The following is a 25,453-nucleotide window of genomic DNA, read 5'->3' as shown; positions in this document are numbered from 1 at the left end:
TGAGATGTCAGACTTATGGTCGCGTTTGGGAGTGGATGCCATCAAACTTGCTTCAGTCTTCAACCTTTTCTATTTGTCTGATCATATTAGGGATATTTCTTGCCAGACACTATCTGGAAGAGTTTAACAGAATCAAAGGACTGTTATTCAAGCCAAAAAAAGGACTTATTTTCTGCCAAAAAATGTCATGCCTGGCCTTGGAAGGACAAAGAACTGCTATGATATTTCTCTGCTTTTCTGGACATGTGAATACATGGGCTTTCAGACAACTGAAAATAATATCTGTTCATCTACACTGTCAGTTTGGATCACATCATATAATTCCAGGGTCCTGTGCCCTTAATTATCTACACTCATGTCCGCTAAAATTGTCTGGCGTCATTTTTGAAGGGAAAAAGCCGTGTCTCTCCCAGACTGGCTGGATGAATCCAGGAACCTCTCCTATAAGCAGGATGGTACCAGGTCACTGTTTCTGCCCAGCTGAGTTCAGATTCTCTAGCAGGGCTACACCTTCACACAGACCCACAGTAATACAAACCCTTAGGATCATGCTGTAAGAACGGCAGGAGGCAGACTACGAATGCCCAGGCATTTTATAAAAAATTACTGGGTTTGTAGAACTTTATAAAAAAATCATTTCCATATCTCAGGATCAAAGAGGGACCTTGTAAGGCCAGGAGGAAAACTGAGCCCAAAACCTAGTCCTTGTGCAGAGGTCTGCAGAATGCAGATCACTTCAAATGCTATGTTGTGTACACATGGGCGACCTGCGTTAGGGGATGCTAGCGTGCCTGGGATGCACGCGAGCTGCTGTGGGCCAGCTGGCCAGGGAAACGGGGCTCACACTGTGAACTGGCTCACTGAAACTATTAAAAATGAATAAAGAAATTAGAATACTTTAACAGAATAATCCCTCATATGTAAAAGAAAGCTTTAATTTCTCCTCTGTTTTTAATGTAGCATAACTTAAAATTTCATTGATTCAAACAGACATGAAATGCAACATATCTAAGAACAGAAATTACTCCAGTTCTCTGTGTTACAACTGTATCTGCATTTGGCCAACACACTTACCTGGGTGTTAATTCTTATGGCTCCAATGGACGGAATTTCATAGTAATAACCTAAAATTTGGAACAGAATTAATACCACCTTACTGTAATATATTGCTTGACTCTTCATCTTGAGGAATTTCACTTAGCTTGCAATTTCCAATTTAATTTTTATAGAAATTACCATGTATGAGTGGAATACTTTTTTGGTAGATGCCATCACAACGCGTGGCCACCTATGATTGGTCACCGTGCCACACAGGCCAAGCTAGTTACTTACTCTTGAACAGTAAGAGCATATAATGTGTTTCTTTTGTCTGTTTTTAAAGCTGAGATCATGTACTGAATTTGTACTCCTGAATTCCCAGTTACTCTGATGTGCAAGTATATTTAATGGTTATTTTAATACACTGTGACAGCAATGTAATTATATGCTGAATGCATACAGGAATGCAAGTATAGCTACAGCCTGCCACAACAGTGAAGTTCATAGCAGAACAATATATAAGGCACTCTGTGGAAAGGATGAAGAAAACAAACTGGTATTTCTTCTAACCAGACATCAGAAATGTCTTTATTCATCACTGATTTTATCACCTATTTGTTTGAATTAAAAATCTTGCCCATAGGCAAGACTAATAAGACTGAAAAGACAGGCACTGAGATCCAAGTTACAACCACGTAAGTTGTCAGTCGGATTGGAAGGAAGGGGTTGAGGACTGGAGAGGTAAAAGTACTGACGTTAGTCATTTACTTTGCCATAACCAATGCATGACTGGATAATAAATTAAAACTTTTAATTAGGGAAAAAATAAATTAAAAATTGCTTCTTTGGATATGCAAAAAAAATAATCACATCCGTTTTGGACAGAAGATAATGATAATTTTGCCTTGATAATCAAATGACATAGGTAGTTATGCTTTAAGCCAGCTGGTCCTCATTTGTTTCGAAACATGGGGTTCACATGCACACAGTATTTTGAGATACAAAGACGTTAGTTAAAAAATCCCTGTTCAGAAAACCAAACATTGATTTTCTGTAATTATCTAACAATACAATCTGGTCTTCATGAAGTTGTAGTGTCTTCTGCATAACTTGCCAGCATACTGAGGGATTCATGAGGTTATGATATGTATGCTATTCATACAGGCTATGGTTTCTTCTATATAATTCTTTTCTGTATCTGTATCTTTCTCTTATCTTTGCTTTATGTTATTCTTATGCCTGAGAATCGTATCTTATCCTCCTTCCCTAGCAGGCTTAATTTTCAAGTCCCTTTGTAATCTGTCCCACCTCTCACCTCTTGCTTCTCACTGATTTGTAAAATAAATTTATCTATTTTCTATTGACCTGTATTTATCTCTTATCTCTTGTTCCATAACTATACTGTAAGATATTTGAGACACCTCTTTCTTATACTCGTTTTAAAAGTTTCTGACCACATTTTTCATGCAGAAATTTTAGGAGAAAGCATTTTACTTCCTTACTTTCAAATTTTAACTATTTTTTTTTTTCTACATAAAGAAATCAGGATAAAAATAAAAAATGTAAGATGCTCTTAGAAGCTAAGAAATCGCAGCAAGAATAATGTCGATACTTTCATCAAAAAAGGGAAAAATAATGCAATTCATCTGGTCCCTTGTAAGTTCTGGAGAAAAACAGAAAGAAATCGAACCAGCCAACTAACCAAACAAAAAATCCCTTTGTCCAGACCCCTTAATATAAAACAGCTTTGCTAAATTTCTTATCTGTCATCAGTTCCATCTTTTCATAGATGGCTATTACAATGAGAATTCTCAAAATTGAACCATAATATCTTATTATTATAAAAAATACCATGATATTTTTCTTATATTATAAAGTGTTAAATAAAGTAATCAGAAATGAAGATGGAAGCTTATTCTTTACTTATATATATTTATATACACATTTTTTAATCAAATAACTTTTTGGAACTTTTACTAAAAAATACAATAAAGCTAAAAATCAGGCTGAAAAAAATCTGTAATTTTTAGACAATAATAAAGACATCACCTATCCAAAGCTCTGGCAAAGAATAGTCTCAAAGAAAAACACAGTACCTTTATTTTCACAGGCCATCCACTGAATGGGTCCTTTGTCATAATTATGTTGACCAACAGAAAATGTGAACACACGTACCTATGCAAGTTAAAAAAACAATGCATATAACTTAACTATATGTCATTAATTAGCTGTGACTCTCAAGTTAATGATTATTGGATTTTTCATACATTTGAACAGAAAACAAAAATGTGACTTTTCCATTTTTTATCACCATAATAGATACACTGTTTATTATATTTTATGTATTCCTAGTATTTGGTCCATAAAGTAGAACTCAGGAAGAATGTTCTTTCGTACACCTTTCATACATTAAAACTGGTACACTGGTTACCACCCATGAACCATTTAAATTTCTCCCCCCCACTTCCTCACTTCCCCCACCCCCACCCCCACCCCCCCCCCGTGGTAATTATAACTCTTCAGGTTTTGTTAAATTAGTTGACAAAATCTCCTATCAATATTAGATGCTCACCAATGAATTAAAATGAACATATGCATGGCAGTAGAATTCAAAGCAATGCAAAACAGTATGTTTTAGGATAGAAAATAATTGGGGGGGGAGGGGAAAATAAAATTTTCAGATACTACAGAAAAGAAATTCTTGTTTTGCTCAGACTTTCAGTCTTTTTCATGTCACACCACTAAATTAGTTCAACAGAGCTCCATAGAAGGGATAAGCTTCTGATACTTCACTTTAAGCTCTTGATATTCATTAAAGCTATGTGTTTTACAAGCATAATTCCATTCTGTCTAGCGAATGCAACTCAGTCTATCTCAGCAACTAAGGGAGTTATGGCTTCAGAAGAATTCACCAAATTCTATCCAAGATTTGGACTGAAAACACGCTTTTCAGCTGAAATTATTTTCCATGCAAATTGTCTGATTTGAATGAGAAAAATTAAAACCAAAATCTGGTATTGCTGTATACAAATCAAAAACCCTACAAGACACATGGAAAAATTACAATTATTATGTTTCAGCTTCCGGCTGAATATTTTGCTCCAAAGCTGAGCATTTCTGTAAAAGGTGGGAAAAATATTTTCCCAGCAGTTTTAATAGCTGTTCACTGTTATCATGTCCCTCTGAAGGAATGTCCAAGGACCAGACTGCCTTTCCTTTCAGACATCTCTTTCTTTATGGACCTTTAACTTTACCACTTTACTTTACAAATCACATATCACAACATGAAATAAGAATATTAATTCCTTTCTATGGAACTTAATGAATATATTTAAAATTCAAACATAATACAATTAATTTGCATACAGGCTATAACTGAGTAATAAGGTAATGTTTTCTTTAAACAATATTGATAATATAAAATTGCAGAGACTCCTTGTAAATTACTGATCATTAAGTCTTTAAATGATTATTTTTCCAAATTTTCATCACATTATTTAGCATGTGTGATTACTACCTAAACCTTCATTTGTCAAATAAGCAACACATATCATGTGACATAATCACAGCTTATGTATTAATCAAGAGCTGTAGGAATAGCTCCAAATCATCAATCAGCAGCTAGGGGATGGTGAAACTTTATTAGTGTTGACCCCTATATGCAAGCAGGGTGAACAAACCTTTGTGCTAGATGTCATATTTAATTAACAATATGTTTTGATTTGCTTTATCCATATAAGCCCTTTGTTTCTGCAGTTAAAATCAGAATTAAAGCAACTACTCTGCTGCACTGAATGCTGACACAGGTGCTTGGTTTGACTTTTTATTTTTTAATACAGACAAAATTTGAAGTTTTTCAATAAAACTAATAATACTATCCCATACAGGGTCATTTCTCAGTAATGAGTCAAGCCAATTACACTTCTAGTTACTCAGATAGGTATGGGAATGACTGTACATGTGTGAGGGTAAAATTTTGTTCTCATAGTTTACATGGATAGAGACAGATGAAAAATAACTTCTATTACCTTGAAAATATCAGTATTGATAGTCAACATGTCTTCACCTGATATATCTACATCTCATTTATTTTTTTAATGCTGTATCCCATTGTAAATTCAAGTTACATTTGCCATCCCCTGTTTGCTCTTGACCTCTTTTACAAAATGTCAGCTGTAACTCTTCTAATGGATCTTTCTGTTTCTATTTAATTACCATGTCTTTTGTCCAAGCTGAATATCACAATGTTATTTTCTATTGGTACCTCTCAGCTCACAAGGTCCCCGCCTACCACTTTTTTTTTTTTTTTTGGACTCACCACTGCTCCCAGTTTAGTGTCCACTAAACACTTGATTCAGAATACATTCTTCTCAAAAATTACAGTGCAATAAGAAAAACCCCACTGAAGGCCACTAATTAGATAGTTGAGTGACCTGATGTCTCTTTTGGATTAAAACTAAGTAATTAAGTTAAGACAAAGTCATGTGGGTTTACTTGTGTGTGTATAAAACACATGAGTCAATTAGACTGGACTGTCTAGCATTTGATCTCAAATATAAAAATGAAACACTGCATTGGATTCAAGTTGCGAAATGGTATGTAATTTAGGGAAAAGAGCAGCATGTTAAATCTGCAACTAATCTATAAAGAATTTAGTATTTAAATTATTGACAACAAGCAGAGGACAATATATCTGATTTACTGTTCCTTGGATAATTAACAGAGATAAAGAACTGCAATGAAAATTAGAGTTTTTAATTGTTACTTGGTTTGGCAAGAGGGTGGAACATTCAAAAGAGTTTTCTTTTTCCTATTGCCTCATCTGGAATTGAGTAGAGTGACAGACCAGCTGGAAAAATGAGTCAGCAAGTCAAATTAAACAAGCCAATTTTAGTAAAAAAACATGTTCTGTGCTAACATTTTCTGTGACAGAACCCAGAGTCAGCCAAAGGACTGAGATGCGTCTGTCTATACCTTTTCCTTATAGACATATCTCCAAAGAAGAAGAAAGGCTTTCAAACTGAAAAAAGACATATTTAATTACTTTTAAGAGGGAATTTATGACTGAGAACACTTGGAGCAACTAGATCAGACACAGTGGATATGAGCACCTCTCCCTTTGCCTGTCCTTCCTTTTAAGTTTGGTTTCAACCAACTAAGTGGATTTCTGAGTTGAAGCAAACTGCCAAGTACTCTTTGATCCCAAGAAGTTGTTTTCAATCACCACCAAGGCCTGGTTATTTTTTCTCCATGCTTCTCTGCAGCCTCTTAGGTTCTGCATCACCTACAGGTTCCCAGGTCCTTTTGTTATGACTCTTGCTCTCCACAGCCCACACCAGCAGATGGACACTTCTGTCCCCCAAACCATTTCCCAGGGGAAGTGCCACCTTGCTTCCATACAGGGGAGATCCATTTATTCCCTTTATAAAGAAACATAACTTTCAAATCAATAAAAACCAATGGAACAATCAGAAAAAAACCAAATAGGAGCTGTCACACTTTCTGATTTTCAACAGGACTATTCAAAGTAAAGTACTTCTAGAAAACTCGTACCCTTAGAATGAAGAACGAGAGACAGGCACCAACCTGCTCTGCCAGCCCAGTCAGATACAGTCTAGAAACTGTTCTGAAATATAAAAATCCTAATTTCTACCACCAAGGGTTCAAGTCCAGAGCTGTGTTAGTTCTGTCAGCAATGTATCATGTGCTGGTAAAGGGTAGCTAATTCTCTGTATTTTTCTCACTCTGAAACTAATCTTGGGGAGAAAACACAAAATCTTTTATTCTTGGTATTATTCATTTACAGTGTATAGTAGAGCAATACACTTATTAACAAAGAAAACAAGCGTAGAATAAATGTAAGGACAGTCAGACCGTGAGTGGCACAGGCTGCCCAGAGAGGTTGTAAAGTCTGACTCCTTTGAGGTTGTAAAGATCAGACTAGATAAAGCCCTGAGCAACCTGACTTGATCTTATTGCTGACATTGGACTAGAAACCTCTGCAGGTCCCTTGCAACCTGACTTATCCTAGGATCCTATGAAGGACATCAAAGGAAAGCAAGCAAATATCCAACTCCTAATCAGAGGAAGTGGTAGACAGAAAAGAAAACTGCAGAAAATAGAGGAAGAACTACTGTACTGAAGAAAATACAATTGCCTAATTATATAATTAATTTGCTTTCTATTTTGTATTTCCCTCTATCAGAAAAAGCTCATAAACCCCAACACGAATAGAAGGATTCTGACTGCTACAAATATTAGGGGACCGTGGCACTCAAGAGAGTTGTGATGAAGACATAAATTAAGAGCTACCCATGAAAAGGCTGCTTTCCCTATAGATCTCAGTTGCTTTTTACCTACCTTATTTCTTCACTTTGCTATTGGAATAAAAGAAAGATTAAATTAGACTCTTCCTTTGGATGTATCATGTTATGAGTATTACAGAAAATTAACAGCTTGAGTGAAGTTAATTCACTAAGCACAAAAAACCACTTGCTATTTAGACCACTGCATGTATGTGTAGGCAATATATGTAGGCCTATGAGAGTCTGAGAAACTGCAAACACTCTGCAAGCAGTTCAGAGTGGATGAACATGCATATTTTGTGACAGATAAATTATTTGTCTTGAATTTTGTGCTGCTGCAATGAGAGCTCTCAATAAGCATTTATGTGCATCTCTTCATTTCTCTGTTCAGGAGGAGATTAACTGACCTTTGTAGATAGATATGTCTCTTTATCAGATATCAAGAGAGCTACACCATTAATTTACTCAACTAAATGTAGGCAAGATGAATCCCATCATTTTATGTCTATCATGTAAAAATAGCAAGAGTGCACCTTTCTCTACCACTAGATAAACAAACTGAGTCAAAAAGTGATCTCATCAAATCATGCAACTTCAGTATTCAGGATGACAGTATGTTTTCAGAATATTTTAATCTGGCCTTTACAACTGCAGGTAAAGATTCACAGATAATCTCTTTTACTACAGACCAAGAGAAGCTGTGATAAAGGGGAATAACGAATTCAGTAATTCCAGCATGATCCAGGAGATTATTTTTCCCACTAACGTGCTTATAGATTTTCAGATATGACGAAAAATTGTTTGTGGTTTGTATTTAATAGGTATACTTCTGAAAGAAGAGGACAATATAACATTTTTCTAAATAAAATCGTGAAACTGCTTTTCTCTATTCCATCATGCACTCCATCTTCTAAATCCCTTGTAAGTATAGCCTTTAAACCACTTATCATTTTGGTACTTTTCTGCCATAGGTCAGGGAAATGTCATGTGGTTTTCAAGCTGCCACAATTAAAACTGTGATGCATTTTTGTCCTTACTGCCTTTACATCTGTGGGCAGAAATCTGAAGATGATTTTGGATTCTGCTATGAACTAACTGAGACCAGAAGACATTTATGACCAATGTGAACTGAGAACAGAACTTCAGAGGATGATCTGAAAACCCTATACACAAATTAGGATTAGCCAATAGGAAGCACCAAATACAAAGTTTCACATAAATTCTGGTCTATAAGCTATCATGATGAACTGCTAGATTCAGGAGTGCCAGGGATGCAGTTCTGAACTATTTGGGTTATATCTATAAAGGTAAAGCAGCTTTTTTTCTCCTAGGAAGCACAGGGAGAAGAGAAATAAAAGTTCTGTGTTTAACAGCAAGGGTAAGACTCACAATGATGTGCTAGAGGGAAGTTTTAGGATCCCTTAGGCTATCTTCATGCAGTAAATAAAATGGGACATAACCCTTTTTCTTTCTCAGACCACGAGGGCAAGTGGCACAGCATGGCTCACATCTCTACAGCTAAATTATGTTGCCATCCTCCCTCCCTGTCGTCATGCACCCCTCTCACCCCCCGCACTGGGTGATCTCCTTATAAAATCTTTTGGGAACGGGCCGTGGCTCATGCTACCCCCTGAACTGAACACAGACATTGTTCGAAAGAGTTGATTGCCACAGGCCAAGAACCATACTGTTGGGTCTGTTAACGATTAAACAGTATGGATAATTGTGGACATTTCTCCAGCCTGCACCCTGGCCTTGGATTGTTCGTTAGTACGGATAGAGCTGTCTGGTTCCCTCATATGAGTAAAGCCGGTTTTCTCGTGACAGACGGAGCAAGGCTCACCCTTTTCAAAATGACCATGACAGTGGTGCCTCTAATATTTTAAATGAGAGTTCAATGCTCATACAAAAGAGGGCTGAGTTCATATTTCTCAGTTTGAGCAAATTCATAACTTCCACTGCTCTGAATACCAAGAAAGTTCAGAAGTTGGAGATTTCGGCTTTTGTATGTGTCTCTCAGACTGCCTACACATTTTGCCCTTAATAGCAATTGGGAAAAACACAGAGATGACCTAAGCAGCAGGTTACGAAACCTAGTCAGGTGTTAATGTTGTGAAGTCTAGAACTCAAAATGCAGAATTCACAATTTTATGTCAAATCAGGAAAGACCAAGAATAGGATGATACACCAACAGAAACGTATCAAGTTGTATTTTTGGTATTTATGACCACCTTAGGATCTGCCTCTTGCTGTGGGTATTCTCCGAAAATATGTGTAGACATGGGGAAACGGGAGAAAACCCACATGGGAAGCAATAAGAATTTAGCTCTCAAATATTTAGATGCAAAGATAATTGCAGGGTGGACATCTTTGAATTTATAGACATGAAAAAAATATGAATGCATTTGATAAAACACCTACTTGAGTGTTTCCACAATTGAGCCTCTATGCTCTGATTCAGCAAAGCATTTAACTATGCAAGTAATCCCCTTGACATCAATGGAAAAATGCTTTAATTGCGGCATGTGCTTAAAGAGTAGGTCCTTGGAACTACTTTTCTAGACATTTATCCACTGTGAATTTCTCCCAGACTTTCCACATATATTTGCAGCCTTCTCTATCATTAATATCTTTCATGCACTACAATTCAAGTAGTACATAAATACAACTCAAACTTCAAGCTGTAATGCTAACTAATTAATTCATAGTCTAATTATAGTCTGTGTAATTATAGTCTAACAAAGAAAAGAAATAATGACACTCTAAAAATTAGCTCACATTACAACCTAATGCTAAGCCTTCTTCTATCTTAAAATAAAAAGAAAAATTAAGTTTGTTACATATTAGGAGATTATTGGAAAATCTCACTTGCTTTGGATATGACTCTATACTGATAACATGGGACCAAAACCATTTAACAGTCTTAATATATTGGGAAAATAGGTCCAAGAACAGTGATGCGTGGTGTAGTTATATGCAATTACTCTACAAAAGGAACTAAGAACTGAGGATTATACCTGGAGTCTTCATAACATACGCATAAAATGAAAGGTGCATGTTCACTGAAGAAGTCTTTAAAGTGAATGCCATGAATCCCTGAAATATGTTTTGAGAATTGTAAAGTGTTTCCAAAATGAAAAAAAGTGGTTTCGTCCAGCTTGCTTTTTTTTCCTCACAAAGAAAACATATCTGCATGAAAATGGGGATATTTTCTAGTGCAGAGGTTGAAAACCCCGTTATGGTTAACATAATGAAAAATTTCAGAATTAACACTCTCACAGAACTAAAACCCCCCTAATTTAGCTACACTGTTCTACATCTTCTTAGTGCCACCTTGTGGAATTAAAGCAACTCATTCCTTACTCACTGAAGGGCTAGCATGTGGTGCCCCTTCCTCTTCTGCCATACGGCTAAATGTGTGAAGGTATAAATACTGCTGATACCTACTAATCTACCTCTGCTAAATTGATTATAATTAGATAGATGGACCACTGATTATGTGATCCTTTAAGTCTTTACCTAGTTTAGACTTAATCTTTGATGAGCCAGAAGTTCCACAGGAATACAAGCAGAATTATTCAATTCTGTATGCTCACAATAACTTACTGCAGGACTATTACATGATGACAAGGAGGCTATGTCCTCTGTACTACACTGCCTCCACAAATAAGGTGAAGTTTTTAATCTCAGCATCTTCTAGGTGTAGGTATAAATCAACTCTGTTTTATTAGCTTTTTGCAACATTAGTCTCAAGAACAGCGGTAAGAAAGAGAAAAGCTGTCCTTTCAAAAAGACTTCAACATGAAGTGCTTGAATTTAAGTTTGAGACTGAGTTTGGCTGTGTCAACCCTACCAAAAATTTGGCCTTGGTGCACTCTCCAGCCTTAAGAGCAACTGTGGCAGCAGAGCCCCCCCACACGCATAGAAGTTAAGCATTGCTCCTTCCCTCTCTCCCCTTCCTGCCCCAGGAGTGGTCCCAGCACGTTGTCTGGGAGTGCGCCAGTTGGCAGAGGCTGAAAACCTCCCAGGTTTAACTAACAGTTAAAACCAGTAACTGATTGCAGGACAGTGTCCAAGCCCATGTCTTGGCCCCATGTAATTTACTAATATAAATGGTGCCTTAAGACATTTAGATTAATATGATGTCTCTAACACAGTGTGATGCGGTTGCTGTATGCTTAGCTCATCCTGCTGAAAGGCAGAGATGGATTTTATCTAGAAAATCCTAAAATAGTACTCAAAGTAGTCTTCTATGATGCGGATTTGTGGCTGTAGGTCTGGCTCAAAGGGTGCCTACAGGCTGGTTGCTTCTCCTGTCATCTGCACCAGAAGCACTGCCCTCACCAGACCACCCCGCACCCCCCTGGAAACAAGCATAAAGCACTCAGTTTGGATCAGGTGGTTTTCTAGCCACTCATCCTGTCTCCCAGTCTTCAGATGAAGAAGTTACAGTTATCTTTTTGACAATTCAGGTGTTGAATGTTTTACTTTGACTACCCTGGTTATATTTACTCAGTTGATCCTTCCTTGGTTATGTTAATAATTTTCATTGACATGAAAAACAATTAAATTCCTCCTTTCCCTAAGCTACTTCCCCTGACGCTCAGCATTTAGCATTACCTGAAGAAAAACTGATTTTTTTCTGGAGCTCCTTCTAAATTTGGTGGCCCATATCAGGAACCAAAGGAGTTGACAAAACAATTCCCTCTGTGCTCTGGATTAAAAGCATTTTAGGCATTTCTTTGCTAGTTCAAAACAACATTTGGAGACAGCTGAACAGCTGGAAAGGACCAGATTAATTAGAGAGCTATTTACTGTTCTTATTGTGACACTAAGCCTTCTTTTTTTTTTTTTTCTTTTTTTTTTTTTTTGTTGGTCTCATAAACCCTAGGGAAGAAATATTACAAATATCAGGTAAGGATTTAAAAGAATATTTAATATTCCATCCAATATTTCAAACACTAATTTTAACCATGTACTCTGACTTTTTTTTCATGCAAATAGTCATTGTTTGAAAATAGTATATTAACTATCCCCTTTGTATAGTTACTCCGTCAATTTTTTACTCCCATTACTCCAGTTCTTGTACAGCATGGAAAACAGTGATTGAAACTAAATGGTTGCAAATGCCAAACAGTTGTGTTAGAAGGGGGAAAAGGACAGGGGAAAGGGAAAGGTCATCGGAAATTCTCATTTCCAGCAGAACCCATTTACAGGAATTCTTCCTCTCTGGAATTATCAGTTATACAAAGTTCAAGTCTAATTTTACAATGGCCTGATCTTCACAGGAACATGAAAATTCTAAATGAAAATGAGTTAGTGAGCTTGAAAAAGTGTATGCCAACTAAACAGGTAAAGGGACTTTTGTCCATGTTCACATGCTGTTTCTTGGAGATTGACCTGGGAACAGAACAGTCTCTTCAGATCACCTTAGAAGAGGGAGATTTAGGGATGAAAATGCTTCAAGTTTTGTTCTCTTTCCTTTTTTGGGGGGGCAGGGAGGGTGAAATTAATTACTGGATAACAATGGAAACTCAGCACTGCCATATAGGACTGTGCTCAGGGCAACCTGACCTTGCCTCTGCTTGCAGGTAAGACGTTCCATTACTGACACAAGCAGGCACTGACGACGCCTGCTGTCAGCAGCTGGCAAATGTCCTAGTATGGCTGAAAGACTTAGTCTTATGCACAATCATGTAATAGAGAACGTCCTTCACAGTTAGCAATTAATGCAATCGCTGTGCATGCTCGCTCATTGTCCTTCTTGCCAAACTGCACCTGAAATCTCAGGATTGCCTATGAGAAACATTGCACGTGTACAGATTTATAGATACCACCTCTCCTATGGATGGTTTAACAATAACAAAATTAATCATGACACAGTTCACTCCTATACCGAATGATACACGTTTTCATTTCTTTTGTAATCAGCTAAATAAATTAAATTTCCAGAAAAAAAAAAAAAAAAGAACTGATCCTACACGCAATCTACAGGTAAAACAACCTTGGGAATTGTATATAACCGTGGTGTGTTTAACAGTTTGTAACAGGGTGTTAGTAAATTTAGATGTAAATTTTGCATACACAATGGCTGAAAGAGAAGAGCAGAGACAATGCATTCTAGTTAAAACACGCTTTAGGTGACAAGGTATAAGCCATTTTTCAGCCTATGACGTGAGATAAATGAATTTTACTCACCTCTCACAGATTCTGTCTTTTTGTTGGGGAAAAAAAAAAAAAAGGTTTTCAGCCTTATTTATAAGTATGCTTCTTACAGAGAAATCTATTATAGACAAAATATTGACTTACAGGGGTTTGGTTTTGTCCTTGGTTTTGTTTTCAAATAAAATAGCATCTACAGACTAAGTTTGCATAAGAAAGCATTGAGGTTATTGTTTTTCCTGTCTACATGTAGGATCAAGAATACAATATAGCCACTCTGCATTATACAATTAATTGCCTGCAAAGAGGTGGCTTCATAAAATCATTTGTAAAGAAAGCAAATCAGAATTATTACAAAATACATTTGCAGCTTGCATTCCAGGTTATTTGGTCAGTATGGATTAAAAGTCTTCTTTTGCACGTGACTAATAATGAGATTAGGAAGCACAGAATTCCCATCTAAGCCTCAGTAAACACTGAATACATCATTTTGAATTTGATATCAGGCTAACATGAACATGACTTCAACTAAAATTACAAAGTTCAAATAGTAGCTTAATATAGAAACAGAGGAATGGAGACCCATAATAGACTAAGAATTCAAAGACAGCATACGGGGCCTGATTCTGTTGTGAAATATAACAGATTTTTATTTTTTTTTTAAATTTGGGGAATTTTTTTCTCTATTTTTTTGGAATAAGACCTATAAAAATGTTTGTGAAAACCTAAAGTCCAAATAATTAAAAGTTCATACTCGAACATCATTTTCCATAACTACACAAGTACAAGATTGCAAAGTCACTTTCTTACTTTTCTATTAAAGACAATCTATTCTGTATAGCACATTCAATTCTGTATATTAAATTCTATCTTGTATAGTGCAAAAGATTAAAGAATGTGACTGTGATTTCCTGGAGATATGACAGAGCAGGTTTTAGCCTTTGAGTCTAATCAGGATTTTGAACCCAAGTCACTTTCTAAGTAGACACTGAGGTATTTTCTGTTTGTTTCTCAGCAGAATACTCATCCCTTACTTGAGAGATGACTTTTTTCTTGCTTTTTGTCGGAACTGAAATATTTTTTTACAAAATACTATACAAAAAGGCCTTGTTAATTACATATAATAATTCTTACTCTTAATCAGATTTCTCAAACAATGTTCCTCCATCTCAGGTACTGGTGTTCTCCCCTAAAAGGCAACCCTTCCTTACAGCATCTGCAGTAATCTCTAACACTTTACATTTAAGTTGCACAGGGTTTCTGCTTGTTTAAGTGAAGTATACAGTACACCTACATGTATGCTTTCTAATTTCCCATTTCATATCCCTTTCCTCTGTTATGCTTCTTGAATATATAAACACATATTTCTTGTTATCTGAATGGACTGTAACGTTGTTTCTTGAAATTTTAATTGCCTTCTTAACCTGTCATCTGTTTAGGCTGCTGCATGCATACATCTTGTGCCACCATCTGTTTGTTTCAGCTGTTCCCTTATTCTCTTGCCTACTACAGAGATTCCCATTCTGTAACTTCTCCCTTTGAGCCCCAGTATAAAGCCTCCTACATATTTCTGTCTGCTTTTTCCACCAGTGCATCAGCAAATCTTTTCATTCCAAGATGTCCCATCCCATCTGAAACAATTCCATTTACTAATGGACTAATGCTCAGCTAATACTCAACACCTGTCTACCGGTTGGCCTAAGCAGCATTTAGAAACTAAGATTTCTATCAAGTTTTAGAGTCTCTTAATAATAGTTAATTCTTTTAAAAAATATATTCAGTTGTGCTAGCTTAGTTACATTACTTATTCTATTAAGTGGACAAATTCTGCAGTTTCTTCCCAGAAAGCTGCGCTTTTATACCAATGTTGTAAAGCTAACTTCTGGAAAACTCTAGACTCAGCGAATTCACAAATGTGAGAATCATGACTATATAGCACGTAATTTTATAGAAAAGCATCTCTTAGTCTTCATAATCAAACTCCCCCCCCCCCCCCCCGCGTGTCCAGTTTTGCTTCTCTATCTGCAGAAACCAATTCTTAACTTTTACATTTTCTCTACTCTTATGTTTTTAAACGAATAGGACTTGTGAATCTCTCTTCTGTGGCAATTATAGCATAACAACTTATATCTTCTCTCTCTATAGCTGCACTCATTACAGTCAGTTCTCATTTACTTATGGCACTTCCTTCAATAAACACCAGAAGCATAGAAAAATTTATAACTTTAAGTATATAGGTTCATGAAGATAAAACAATATGATGTGAGACACAATTCCTGAATATCTTGTAGCGGGTTAGGAAAATTTCTTATTCTAGAAGATGCCAAGAACAGTTAAGATTTATTTCTGAATTTTAAGGAGGAATTAACTGAAAATCAAGAAGAAGGAAGATCTTTTGAGTGAAAGATCAAGAAGTCATTTTTGTTTCGATGAAAGGAAGGTGTGACAGCAGTAAAACAAGGATAAAGAGGCAGGCTTCAACAAAGTCAGAGAACAAGCTAGCTGAGTATTGTGGGAAGATAATCTAAAGAATAAAGTATTACAAGACAACTGGTAATTCATGAAGACAAGTACATTAAACATACAAGAAGAAACTGCCTAATGCAACGTAAGATTAAAAATACTTAGAAAATCAAACACAGAATCTGAAAATGAAGATTACCTATAAAAAGCAGCAGTTAGGGAAAAAAAGATTCAGAGCGAAGCAAAACCCAAATATGGCTCAATAACATTTCCAAATAACAGTTCCAAAAAGGCAAGTTATATTCTATGATGTATTTAGCTAAGTGCTGCTTGAAAAAAAAAGTCATAGAAAATACGCTGTTCTCTTGATACCCCTTCAGTTTCTCTAACTGTTCAAGAGTGTATTTTAACAAAGGTTGAGATAACATGCCTTTATACACAATAGGGGTAATTATAAAGAAGGAAAAGATTTTAAGATACAACTTAGGAGAATCTGAAAGAAATTAGTTTGTTTAGTTGAAAAGACAAAAGTTAAGAAGTTGGTTGAGGGTGGCAACATAAAAACGGTTTCCTAAAATGTAAGAGAAAATTATGACAAGAATTAATTGTTCTCTGTAATGAATGTAAAATGAAAAGAAAAACCCTCTATGCTTATTTTACCTTAAGGAAATTTAGGGAAAGCTTTCTAAACAGGTAGGTGTTGAAACAGAAGAATGTAAATACCTACAGAAGCTGTGGAATAGGATACTTTAAAGAAGAGGTTACATAAACATCATGAGGCATGGCCTAAGTACTGAACTGCTCATTTCAGAAAGTCCCAGTCCTCCAATTTTTGAGTTACAGAAGAATACAACCAACTCACATGGCATTTCACTGCAATCCCAAATTCTTAAGAATGAATGCACAGTTAATACATTGTGAGACTGAGACAGGACGAATTTTCTGACGTCTAACCTCAACCAGTTATGCCATATGTAGCATTTTGTTTGTATAAATAAGTAAAATGAAGTCTGACTCTCTTGCTTTAATCCCAAAACAAACATAATGTGCCTTCTATATTAAGTGATACCCTATCCTTGTTGCCTTGATTAATCATTTTATGCCATCTGCAGCATCAACCTCTATGTGATACCTTGAATCAATCACTATTAATGTAGTGGTTTGGAATTGAAGATCAACAAAAATAGAAGTATCAAATAGCCCCCTCCATGCCAAATCTGAAGGAAACAAGCTTCTACTTGGGTTTTATGTAACAGATACGCATGATTCTAATATGACCGATAAGGTTACTTTTCAACACAGCTATATTAAAACTTTCATTAGCCTCCTGCAGTTCTCAACACCACCACATGGATTTTTATCTTGCACAGTAGAACAGCAGATAAACATGCCACGGGGCAACCTAGACAGATTCATGCTCATAATGAAACCGCAGCCTAAAGAGAAACTCAGTATCAACACGTACATGTGTGTGCGTACACATGCATGAAAAGGCTTTTCTGCATGCAGATCTTCTTCCTAAAATAAACCCTCCTCTGCCCCGCTGCACTTTCTGCTGCACCTCCTAAGTCTGCAGCAATCTTGCCCAGTAAACTCACGTACATATATAGAACAGCGCAAGGGATGTGACGGTTGAATGGAAAAGTAGGTAGAAAAGGGAGAAGAAATAGAATGGATATGAATTCCTTAATGAAGCCTTTAAGACAAAAACTTAGAGGTGATGTTTTATATTCTAAAGGTAAAGGTCAGTGAAAGACAGTGTGAGAAAGGCTGTGGCAGTCTGCTGTAATCCAACAGCATTGTCAGGGCATGGACACACAGTAGCAGTACGTCAGCTTAGGAGATGACTGCTGGAAGGAGTATATATAGACATTTTTGAAAAAGAGTATCCTAAAAATCACTGTACTCTGATCCCTAGTGGGGGAATAGGGCTTCAGACACCATCAGGTAACTGTGGTTCAAAATTTAGGTTTATGGGGAAAAACATGTGCCTAATATCACACTGGAAAAAAAAAATGGACAAAAAGTATGTTATTGCATGGATTTACACACTTATGACCTTACATAGCTTAGTATTGTGCATCTTGACTGTTACTGAAACATATTTGGATAATGAGTGTCACAGGAGGAAGACTGCTGATATGGAGTGTTTAAATTAATGTAGTGGCATTAATCCATGTTAGGAACCCAGAAGCTGGGACAGTGGATATGTTGCAAGCCCTTCATTAATAAGTGGAGCTAAGAAAGAGGCAAAACATAGATAATTTGCCTTAAGAATAAGGTATTTCTTCAGTGAGCACTCTAATAACATGGTTTCCACTTTTACTTTGAAAGAAAAAGGAATAGATTGTGGAATTTATAAGTACTGACCCAAGTTTCTCCCAAAATATTTTAGCTTTACCAGTTGTGCATGTCACAGTACATATGATAAATTAGAATTAACAGCTGGAAGATGACACACTCTTAAGACAGAAGTGATTAGGGAAGGAGCCAGGGAGCCAGTTTAACCAGCTAGCTGGAGATTTCTTCTACGTGGGATTTCCTGTATCACTACTCCAAGAAAATTCACAGCACAGGGGAACTATCAGGAGGAATGAGAAATACCTCAGCATCTGGTTGTCTAAAGATCACAGAAGGCTAATGTAGAGAAGTCCAGAGAACTATCTACAATCCAGAAAACTTAAAAAAATGGCTTCAGTTTTATCTATCAAACTATGCCACATGCCATTCAGATATAAACCAGAATTTTGCTCAGTTCAACCCTTAATTTAATTACTTTATGTTATATCCTGTGTCACAAGCCTATCACCCACTCAGAAATGCAAGAACTGTTGGGGTACACTTTGATAGCTGTTAAGCTCTATTCGAAGCTGATATTAGTGTTGAGAAAGATGCTGTTTCTATTTTTGGCTCTATAAGTAACTCTAGAAAGTTACATTCATTCTAACACCTGATGAGAATCCCATGGCAACCCCAAGTAGAAATGTCATGGGCTTTTTCAATGGTCATTTGTAGTCAGGACTAACACTTTCAGCCTTGTTTAGAATGATTAATACATCATTGCCTAGATTAACAGTTTTCTTTTTAGTTTTACTGACTTGCAGTTGTGCATAATGGATTCAAACCAATTAAGAAAATGGTTCCCTCCTTTGGTAATGACAGTAGGAGGTATTTTTGGTTTAGAGGAAAGTTCTGCAAGTGCTTTCTCATAGATATTTCATTTTATCATTCTACTGACACGCTGAATGTGTCCCATCTGGAAGAAGTCACTGCCAGTCCTAAGCGTCCCACTGGAGTTACAGCAAGCTGGAGCCTTCTCCCATAGGACCTCTATCACTGTAGCAGTTCTGTGGCCACCACCTACAGTTATCTGTAATGGAACCGAGTTGTTGGAAAATTTCTCTGCTTACCATTTCCTCTCAAATGGTATTGTCAGAAAAATCTACACAAAATGATGTTGCATTAATCATGACAGATGATTCTGTGGGAATGAGACATGAGACCCAACTTGTGGTTCTCCTCCTACCTGAGGGATCAGATCAACCCTACCTGTGTGGGTCAGATCAAGCCAGCTGACCCCCACAAACCTCCTTCATGTTAGGAAACTTCAAACAACTGAAAATGCATGAGGTATGTTTAAGGTCTTTCCCCACTCATGTAAGTTGAGCAATCCTTCAAACCACAGATCTTAGGGTGCACAATTTGCCCCAAAAAGCTGAAGTTAGTTTTCTATTTTCAACGTGAATTCAAAATTCTCAGGATGAAGAATGCCTACTGGGCCTTCTTTTCAATTAAATTTATATTGCTATCTTCAGTGAAGCCATCTGTAGTATGAGTGCAAATAAAATGAAAATTTACCACCTTCATTCCTGAAATTTAGCACGTGTGTGGTATTTCACACATTTAATGTGAGTGCCCCAAATGTCACTGTAAAGGTAAACATGCCAGTTTTTAAATATCAGGCACAGCATGTAGTTGCAATCTGTGACAATAAAATCTGGCTTTATAAAGGGAAGAAGGCATGCAAAGGTGAAACACAACTGTGATTTTTCCACTTCAAGCGGATGAAAAATAGGAATGTTCCTCCTCAAAACTGTGTTACATAAGTTTTATAATAAACCTCATATTCATACTGTAAACGATTTGTAAAGACAGAAAATTATTTTAAATATATCTGTATGCTGTTTCAAAGAGATTAAACCCCCTAATGTAACAGTACAATTTTCCAGCCTCTAGATTCTAGGCTGTTCTTTTAGTAGTTTCCAATTGTTTATTGTATTCTTTCAGTTCTTGAAGGTTGCACTAAGGGCACTGCAAACAAGTGTACTAAGTCTTGTCACCTGATGGGCCACAAGTTATTGAAGCTTCTTTCATGCCAAGGAATTACAAAGTAACTGACATGAAGAAGAAAATATTTTTAGAGCTGAAGCAATTTTACATCAGGAAGATGAAAACAAGGATTAATAGATTTGAATGAATAGTCTTTTGTTCATACGAGAGAAAAAAAGTTTACAACACAGTGTACCTAAGATGGGAAGTAACTGACAGTTATATAAGACAATAAAGATTCGTCTTTTATATACTGTACAGAAAACACAAGGAAAAATCTTCAAATGCAGAGCAGGCAAGACATCAGCTGACACATATTTACACTACGAACTGCTACTATGGTAAAACACCAAAAAGTTTTTAACACCTTACTCATTGAATAGTCTCTCTACAACGGATAATTATAAGATCGGTCTTACATTCAATGGGCTATTTGTGAAATAAATTATAAATTATCTGCAATAAAGACAACAGAATCTAGATGCACATATCTTTAAATATCTCATCATTTACTATATGAAAGCACCCTACTATGCAATCTAACAAGGTAACACTATGTTTATGACTATGCCTTCACAAAATTAACAGTATATGTGTATTTTTCATGTTAGAATGTGTCTGTCAATTATGTTATTATGCTCCACTGGATTAAGATTAACATTAAATTACGCAGAGAGGTAACAAGAGAGCTCACGTGTCATTGTTCTGGAGTCAAGTGTAGTCTTACTAAAGAGAGCATATTTTGTATTATTCTTGTTTTTAAAAATACTAGAATGTTATGAAGGATTGTCAGGGGTGTTTTATTATGATTCCTAAAAATGTATTTACCGGTTCAATCTCATCAGAATTTTTTCAACCATAAATTTCCCTTCAATATCACAAGGTTTTTTACTGATTGAAAACTACAAGGAGAAAGCAAATGGTTCTTCAAATTATACCTGCAAAAACTTTCTTAGTATTTCTTATATTTCCAATGTCACCTTGGAGAAAACCAGTAAGGGGTGGCATCTAGCAACGCAGTACTTTATTAGATAAGTAACAAAATGTAAGCGCTTACTAAGATTTGAACATGTAGATACATAGAACTTAATCAAGTATAGGAAATTTGCCTTGCATTGCATCTGTGCTGCATTTAATTATATAAGAAAATATACTTAAATAATCAGAAATCCATACAGTGACCATTATCATGATTATACATTTGTTATATACAACAAAACCCCCAAACCCTCATTCATTAGAGGGAACAAGAAAGTGAGAGTGTATTGTATTATATATAATAGCATATATAAAATCAACCCAACCCCCGGAAGTGCAAAATTAAAGTATTAAAGGATGCAGTAAAATAACCATTTAAAATTAGTAAATCCTACATTTCATTTGTTATACTTCACAGAATAATAGATTGTCAGGCATGATGTGAATAAGACCACAAATCTCAGCACTGCAAATCTGTTTTGTTGTTTGGACTGGATGTTTCACTATACTTTCCTCCTAACGTGGCAAATTATATGGGAAACAATAAGAAATGAATCATATATCTTCTGCCTTACGCAGATATTTCCTTTAGCTGACGGCTTTTGTTGTAACACAATAAAAGCTACCAGGTCCAAATTTGAAGAGGAATCTCTGCATATATTTTCAGAATACAGCCGTGTGTCACACGACGAGTTGCTATGATTTCAGTTCTTCCTCCTAATTGTCAGTTTAAAAAGTACTTTCAGCTCAGACACAAAGATTAACTAAACCCCACCATATCATTCTGTGTGAAACACTATCATAAAGCAGACACAAAATGATTACACAAGGTCACTGAGGGAATCACTGTTCAAGATGGAAATTGTGTCATGCATTTCTAGTTTTCCTTTTGAAGGGATTAATTCAAATATATGAGGATTTCCAACAAAATACTTCCACTGCTTTATACAAAAGCATCCATGGCAACTGCTAAAGTGTATTGGTGAATTGTGATCTAACTTCTAGCTGCTTTTTTTGAAAAAAAAACAAAACACACAGAAAACCAGGTATAGGGACATGCCCAAGCACTAGAAAAAGTAAATTCTTAGTTGCAGTGTGAATCCAGCTCATATTTAACTTTTGTTTAGAAAGTGATTAATCTTCTAAATATAGTGATTTGCACTGAAATGTAGAAGACAATTTACAAATCTGCTTTATTTCACACACACACACACACACACACACACACACTTTCATGCGTTTTTACATCTATAAGTATCCAAAAGCCAGACCAGAAGTTAGATTAGAATCAAATTTTAAACCACAAACCAGCACAGCTAATAATCCAATCTAATCTGAACAATACAATTTGTCCCATGATTCTCATGTCAAACCCATAATTCTGGTTGAACCACAGTTCAAATTTCATCAATAGAAAGCCATCCCACTCCTGGCTAAGAAATTCAAACGTATAATTAGCCTCACTGGGAAAAAAACATGGGGGTTTGTTCCAGCCCAAATCTATTCAGATTCAGATTCTAACCTTGAAGTCTGGTTTTGCCTTTGCCTGATGAACAACAAAAACACACAGAAAATATTCACAGATATATCTCATACCATTTAACTAGCTGTGTTTCCACTTGATAATGCAAGGATTACGCTAATACAAGAAAAATGTCAATAAAAAGTTTAATTCTTTATGGCTTATGGTATACTTCTGTACTGCTTGACACCAATGAGTCACAAGGTGTAAAATATTAAATATATTTTATGTTTTTTTTTTAAAGAAATGTTATAGATAGAGAAAGCTTTAAGTGCCCTAAGGTTCAATACTAATATGTTTTTAAAAAGTACTATATACACATACCAAAAATGCTTTCACTTCCATATTTAAATGTTCCTCTTTGTGCTGTTGTATTTTATGTAGTAAAATCTTTCATATATCACTTACTTTTTTGTCTTCATTATATTTATGGAAAATTTCTTGTGCTCTTTCTTCACCACCATCCGTAAACAACATAATAATCTTATTGCAGTTAGCTCTAGAGACACTGTGCTGTAGGAGGTACAAAGAGAAGCTTTTTTGTATTTCAGGCTATATGGAAAAACAACTGTTAGGTTTGACGGCTTTCATATCAACATGCTTACTACTATAACATGGTAATGGCAAAAATTCCAAAGTCTTTCAGGATTGCATTTAATACTCCCTTCTAAATGAAAAATAAAATAAAATAAATTAGATAAAATAAAACAAATTAAAATAAACCAAAACTAAAACAAAACCATTTTTCTGTTCCATGAGATTTAAATATTTTTGGATCTAGTCCAACACAGAAGAATGGGGATCTGGTGGTTCCTCTCACCTCCACCAACACAAGGAAAGCTCTTTAGCTCATACCCATCACATCAACCCCACAGCACTCCTTTACAGATGTTCTGCATGAGACTTGTACAGTGAGGGCCTCTAAACATTTTTACTCTTTCTTTTCTGATCCTTACTTTTTTTCTTATCCTTACTGTCCTTATGGAAATTTGGGAAGGATGACTCTCTTATGAATTACGGAATATTCTTTTTTTTTTCTGCTGGACTCCTACTCACAAAAACTATCAAGCTCACTGACCACTGAAATGAATACTCTGATAATTTAGGCATCCTATAGGTACATCTGAAAACCTCTACCTTATAAACTTAGAAATATTTTTGCATTTGCTATTTTTGTGATATTTCCTTAAAATAAGCTCCACCTTTCACTTCTTTAATTCTTTCCTGTTTTGGGGTTGTTTGTTGGTTTTTTTTTTTTTTTTTTTTTTTTTTTTTTAACACACTGAAATGAATAGCTAACTTCTAGAAAAGTATTTTAGAATCAGGTTTGCATAATATATTGCAGCCAAGATATGGCTGCCTAGAGTATTAAGATATCTCAATCACCTACTTTTCTAATTAGACTGCAACACAGCGGTGAAGAACTGAGCATGTTCCATTATTTCTGGAGAGCAAGCCTGGAACAGAGAGAATTGAGAAGAAGCCCCTTTGACTCCTAATTCAGCAAAGTTAACTAGTAAAGCCACTGAGAAAAATGCAGTGTGTTGTGAAAAGGAATAAAAACATTGTTCCACAGCCAGAACAATGAAAAGGTGAATAGGAATTTTGGCTCCTAATTAAAAGACCCAAAGGCTCCTCCTTTGGCATTCATCTTCTTTCCTTATTCCCTAAAAGTTAAGAATCTAGTCTAAGCAAATTGTTCATGAATTTTATAGCCAGTGGTCCTTGTTCTCTGTGTTGCATACAAATGGTCCTTGACAGACACATCTCGGTACTTCTGAGTAGTTGGATGTGACAGAGTAAAACCCTTAAAGATTCAGTAAAATAAATTCCTCTTCCACACGCCTGAATTTTGCTATATGAATTTACTATAAAGTCAGGAAAATAAATAGGAAAGTCATCCTTACAAAGAACCCAGTTCTTCCTTGCTTTAGTCTTTGTGACTGGATAGTGACTAATTTTCACATGGCTGGTCAGATGAGATGATCCCACTCCCCTCTTTCATCCTACTCTCTGATCTGATTCCTTGTTCTTTTGTAATAAAGAGACTGAAACACCAAAGCCAGCCCACAAACATCAGCCGATAATCGCCAGTATTGCAGCTCCACAGTTCCACAATGCTCCCAGAAAACTAAAATACGAAAACTTTGTTTGCAATCACTATATTAACAGATGAATAATTATTCCTCAGAAATGATTTGTACTGGTAGTTCAATACTCAGTGAATAACTACTTACTCAATAATTTGAAAAAAACAAGTCCAAAGATTTTCTTACATGTAACAACACATAAAACCTACTTGAAATCAATATATTCTCTCCAATCTCATCAGCACAGTGTTTCATTTGGAATTAAATAATTTATGACCATTTTTTTGCTTATGAAATATAACCTACAAGATACTGCTTTGGGCTGCAATCTTTTCGATATTAAAAAAGCAATAAAAGTAGAGTTGGATACTTCATAAATAAAGAAACTCACCTACATTTACAGTGATTTAATATATGGGCCAAAATAAAATCAGAGAGAAACCAAGAGATGACATGGAAGGGGACCAAAGCCTGCTCATATAAAACTCTCTTATTGATTTTGAAATGAGCACTATTACGGGCAATAGGAACTCGAGCTAGTCTTTGTTTTAACTGACTAAATCAGG

General features: G+C 35.9%; 1 protein-coding gene across 13 annotated transcripts in view; it reads right to left on the bottom strand.

The window, feature by feature from the left end:
• CACNA2D1 (calcium voltage-gated channel auxiliary subunit alpha2delta 1) overlaps nucleotides 1–25,453 on the bottom strand; it is a 427,231-nt gene that overhangs the window by 60,279 nt on the left and 341,499 nt on the right. For all 13 annotated transcript variants that reach the window (XM_049813813.1, XM_049813814.1, XM_049813826.1 and 10 more), the window contains exons 12-14: nucleotides 23,206–23,310; nucleotides 3,135–3,213; nucleotides 1,075–1,124 (exon numbers count right to left, since the gene is read on the bottom strand). In XM_049813813.1, the coding sequence (XP_049669770.1) occupies nucleotides 1,075–1,124; nucleotides 3,135–3,213; nucleotides 23,206–23,310 (234 nt within the window). The remainder of the gene's footprint in view (nucleotides 1–1,074; nucleotides 1,125–3,134; nucleotides 3,214–23,205; nucleotides 23,311–25,453) is intronic.

The sequence above is a fragment of the Accipiter gentilis genome, chromosome 11 (genome assembly GCF_929443795.1).
Source record: "Accipiter gentilis chromosome 11, bAccGen1.1, whole genome shotgun sequence".
Classification (NCBI taxonomy): Eukaryota; Metazoa; Chordata; class Aves; order Accipitriformes; family Accipitridae; genus Astur; species Astur gentilis.
The sequence above is the reverse complement of the archived record's forward strand: the minus strand, read 5'-3'. Positions and strand labels throughout refer to the sequence as shown.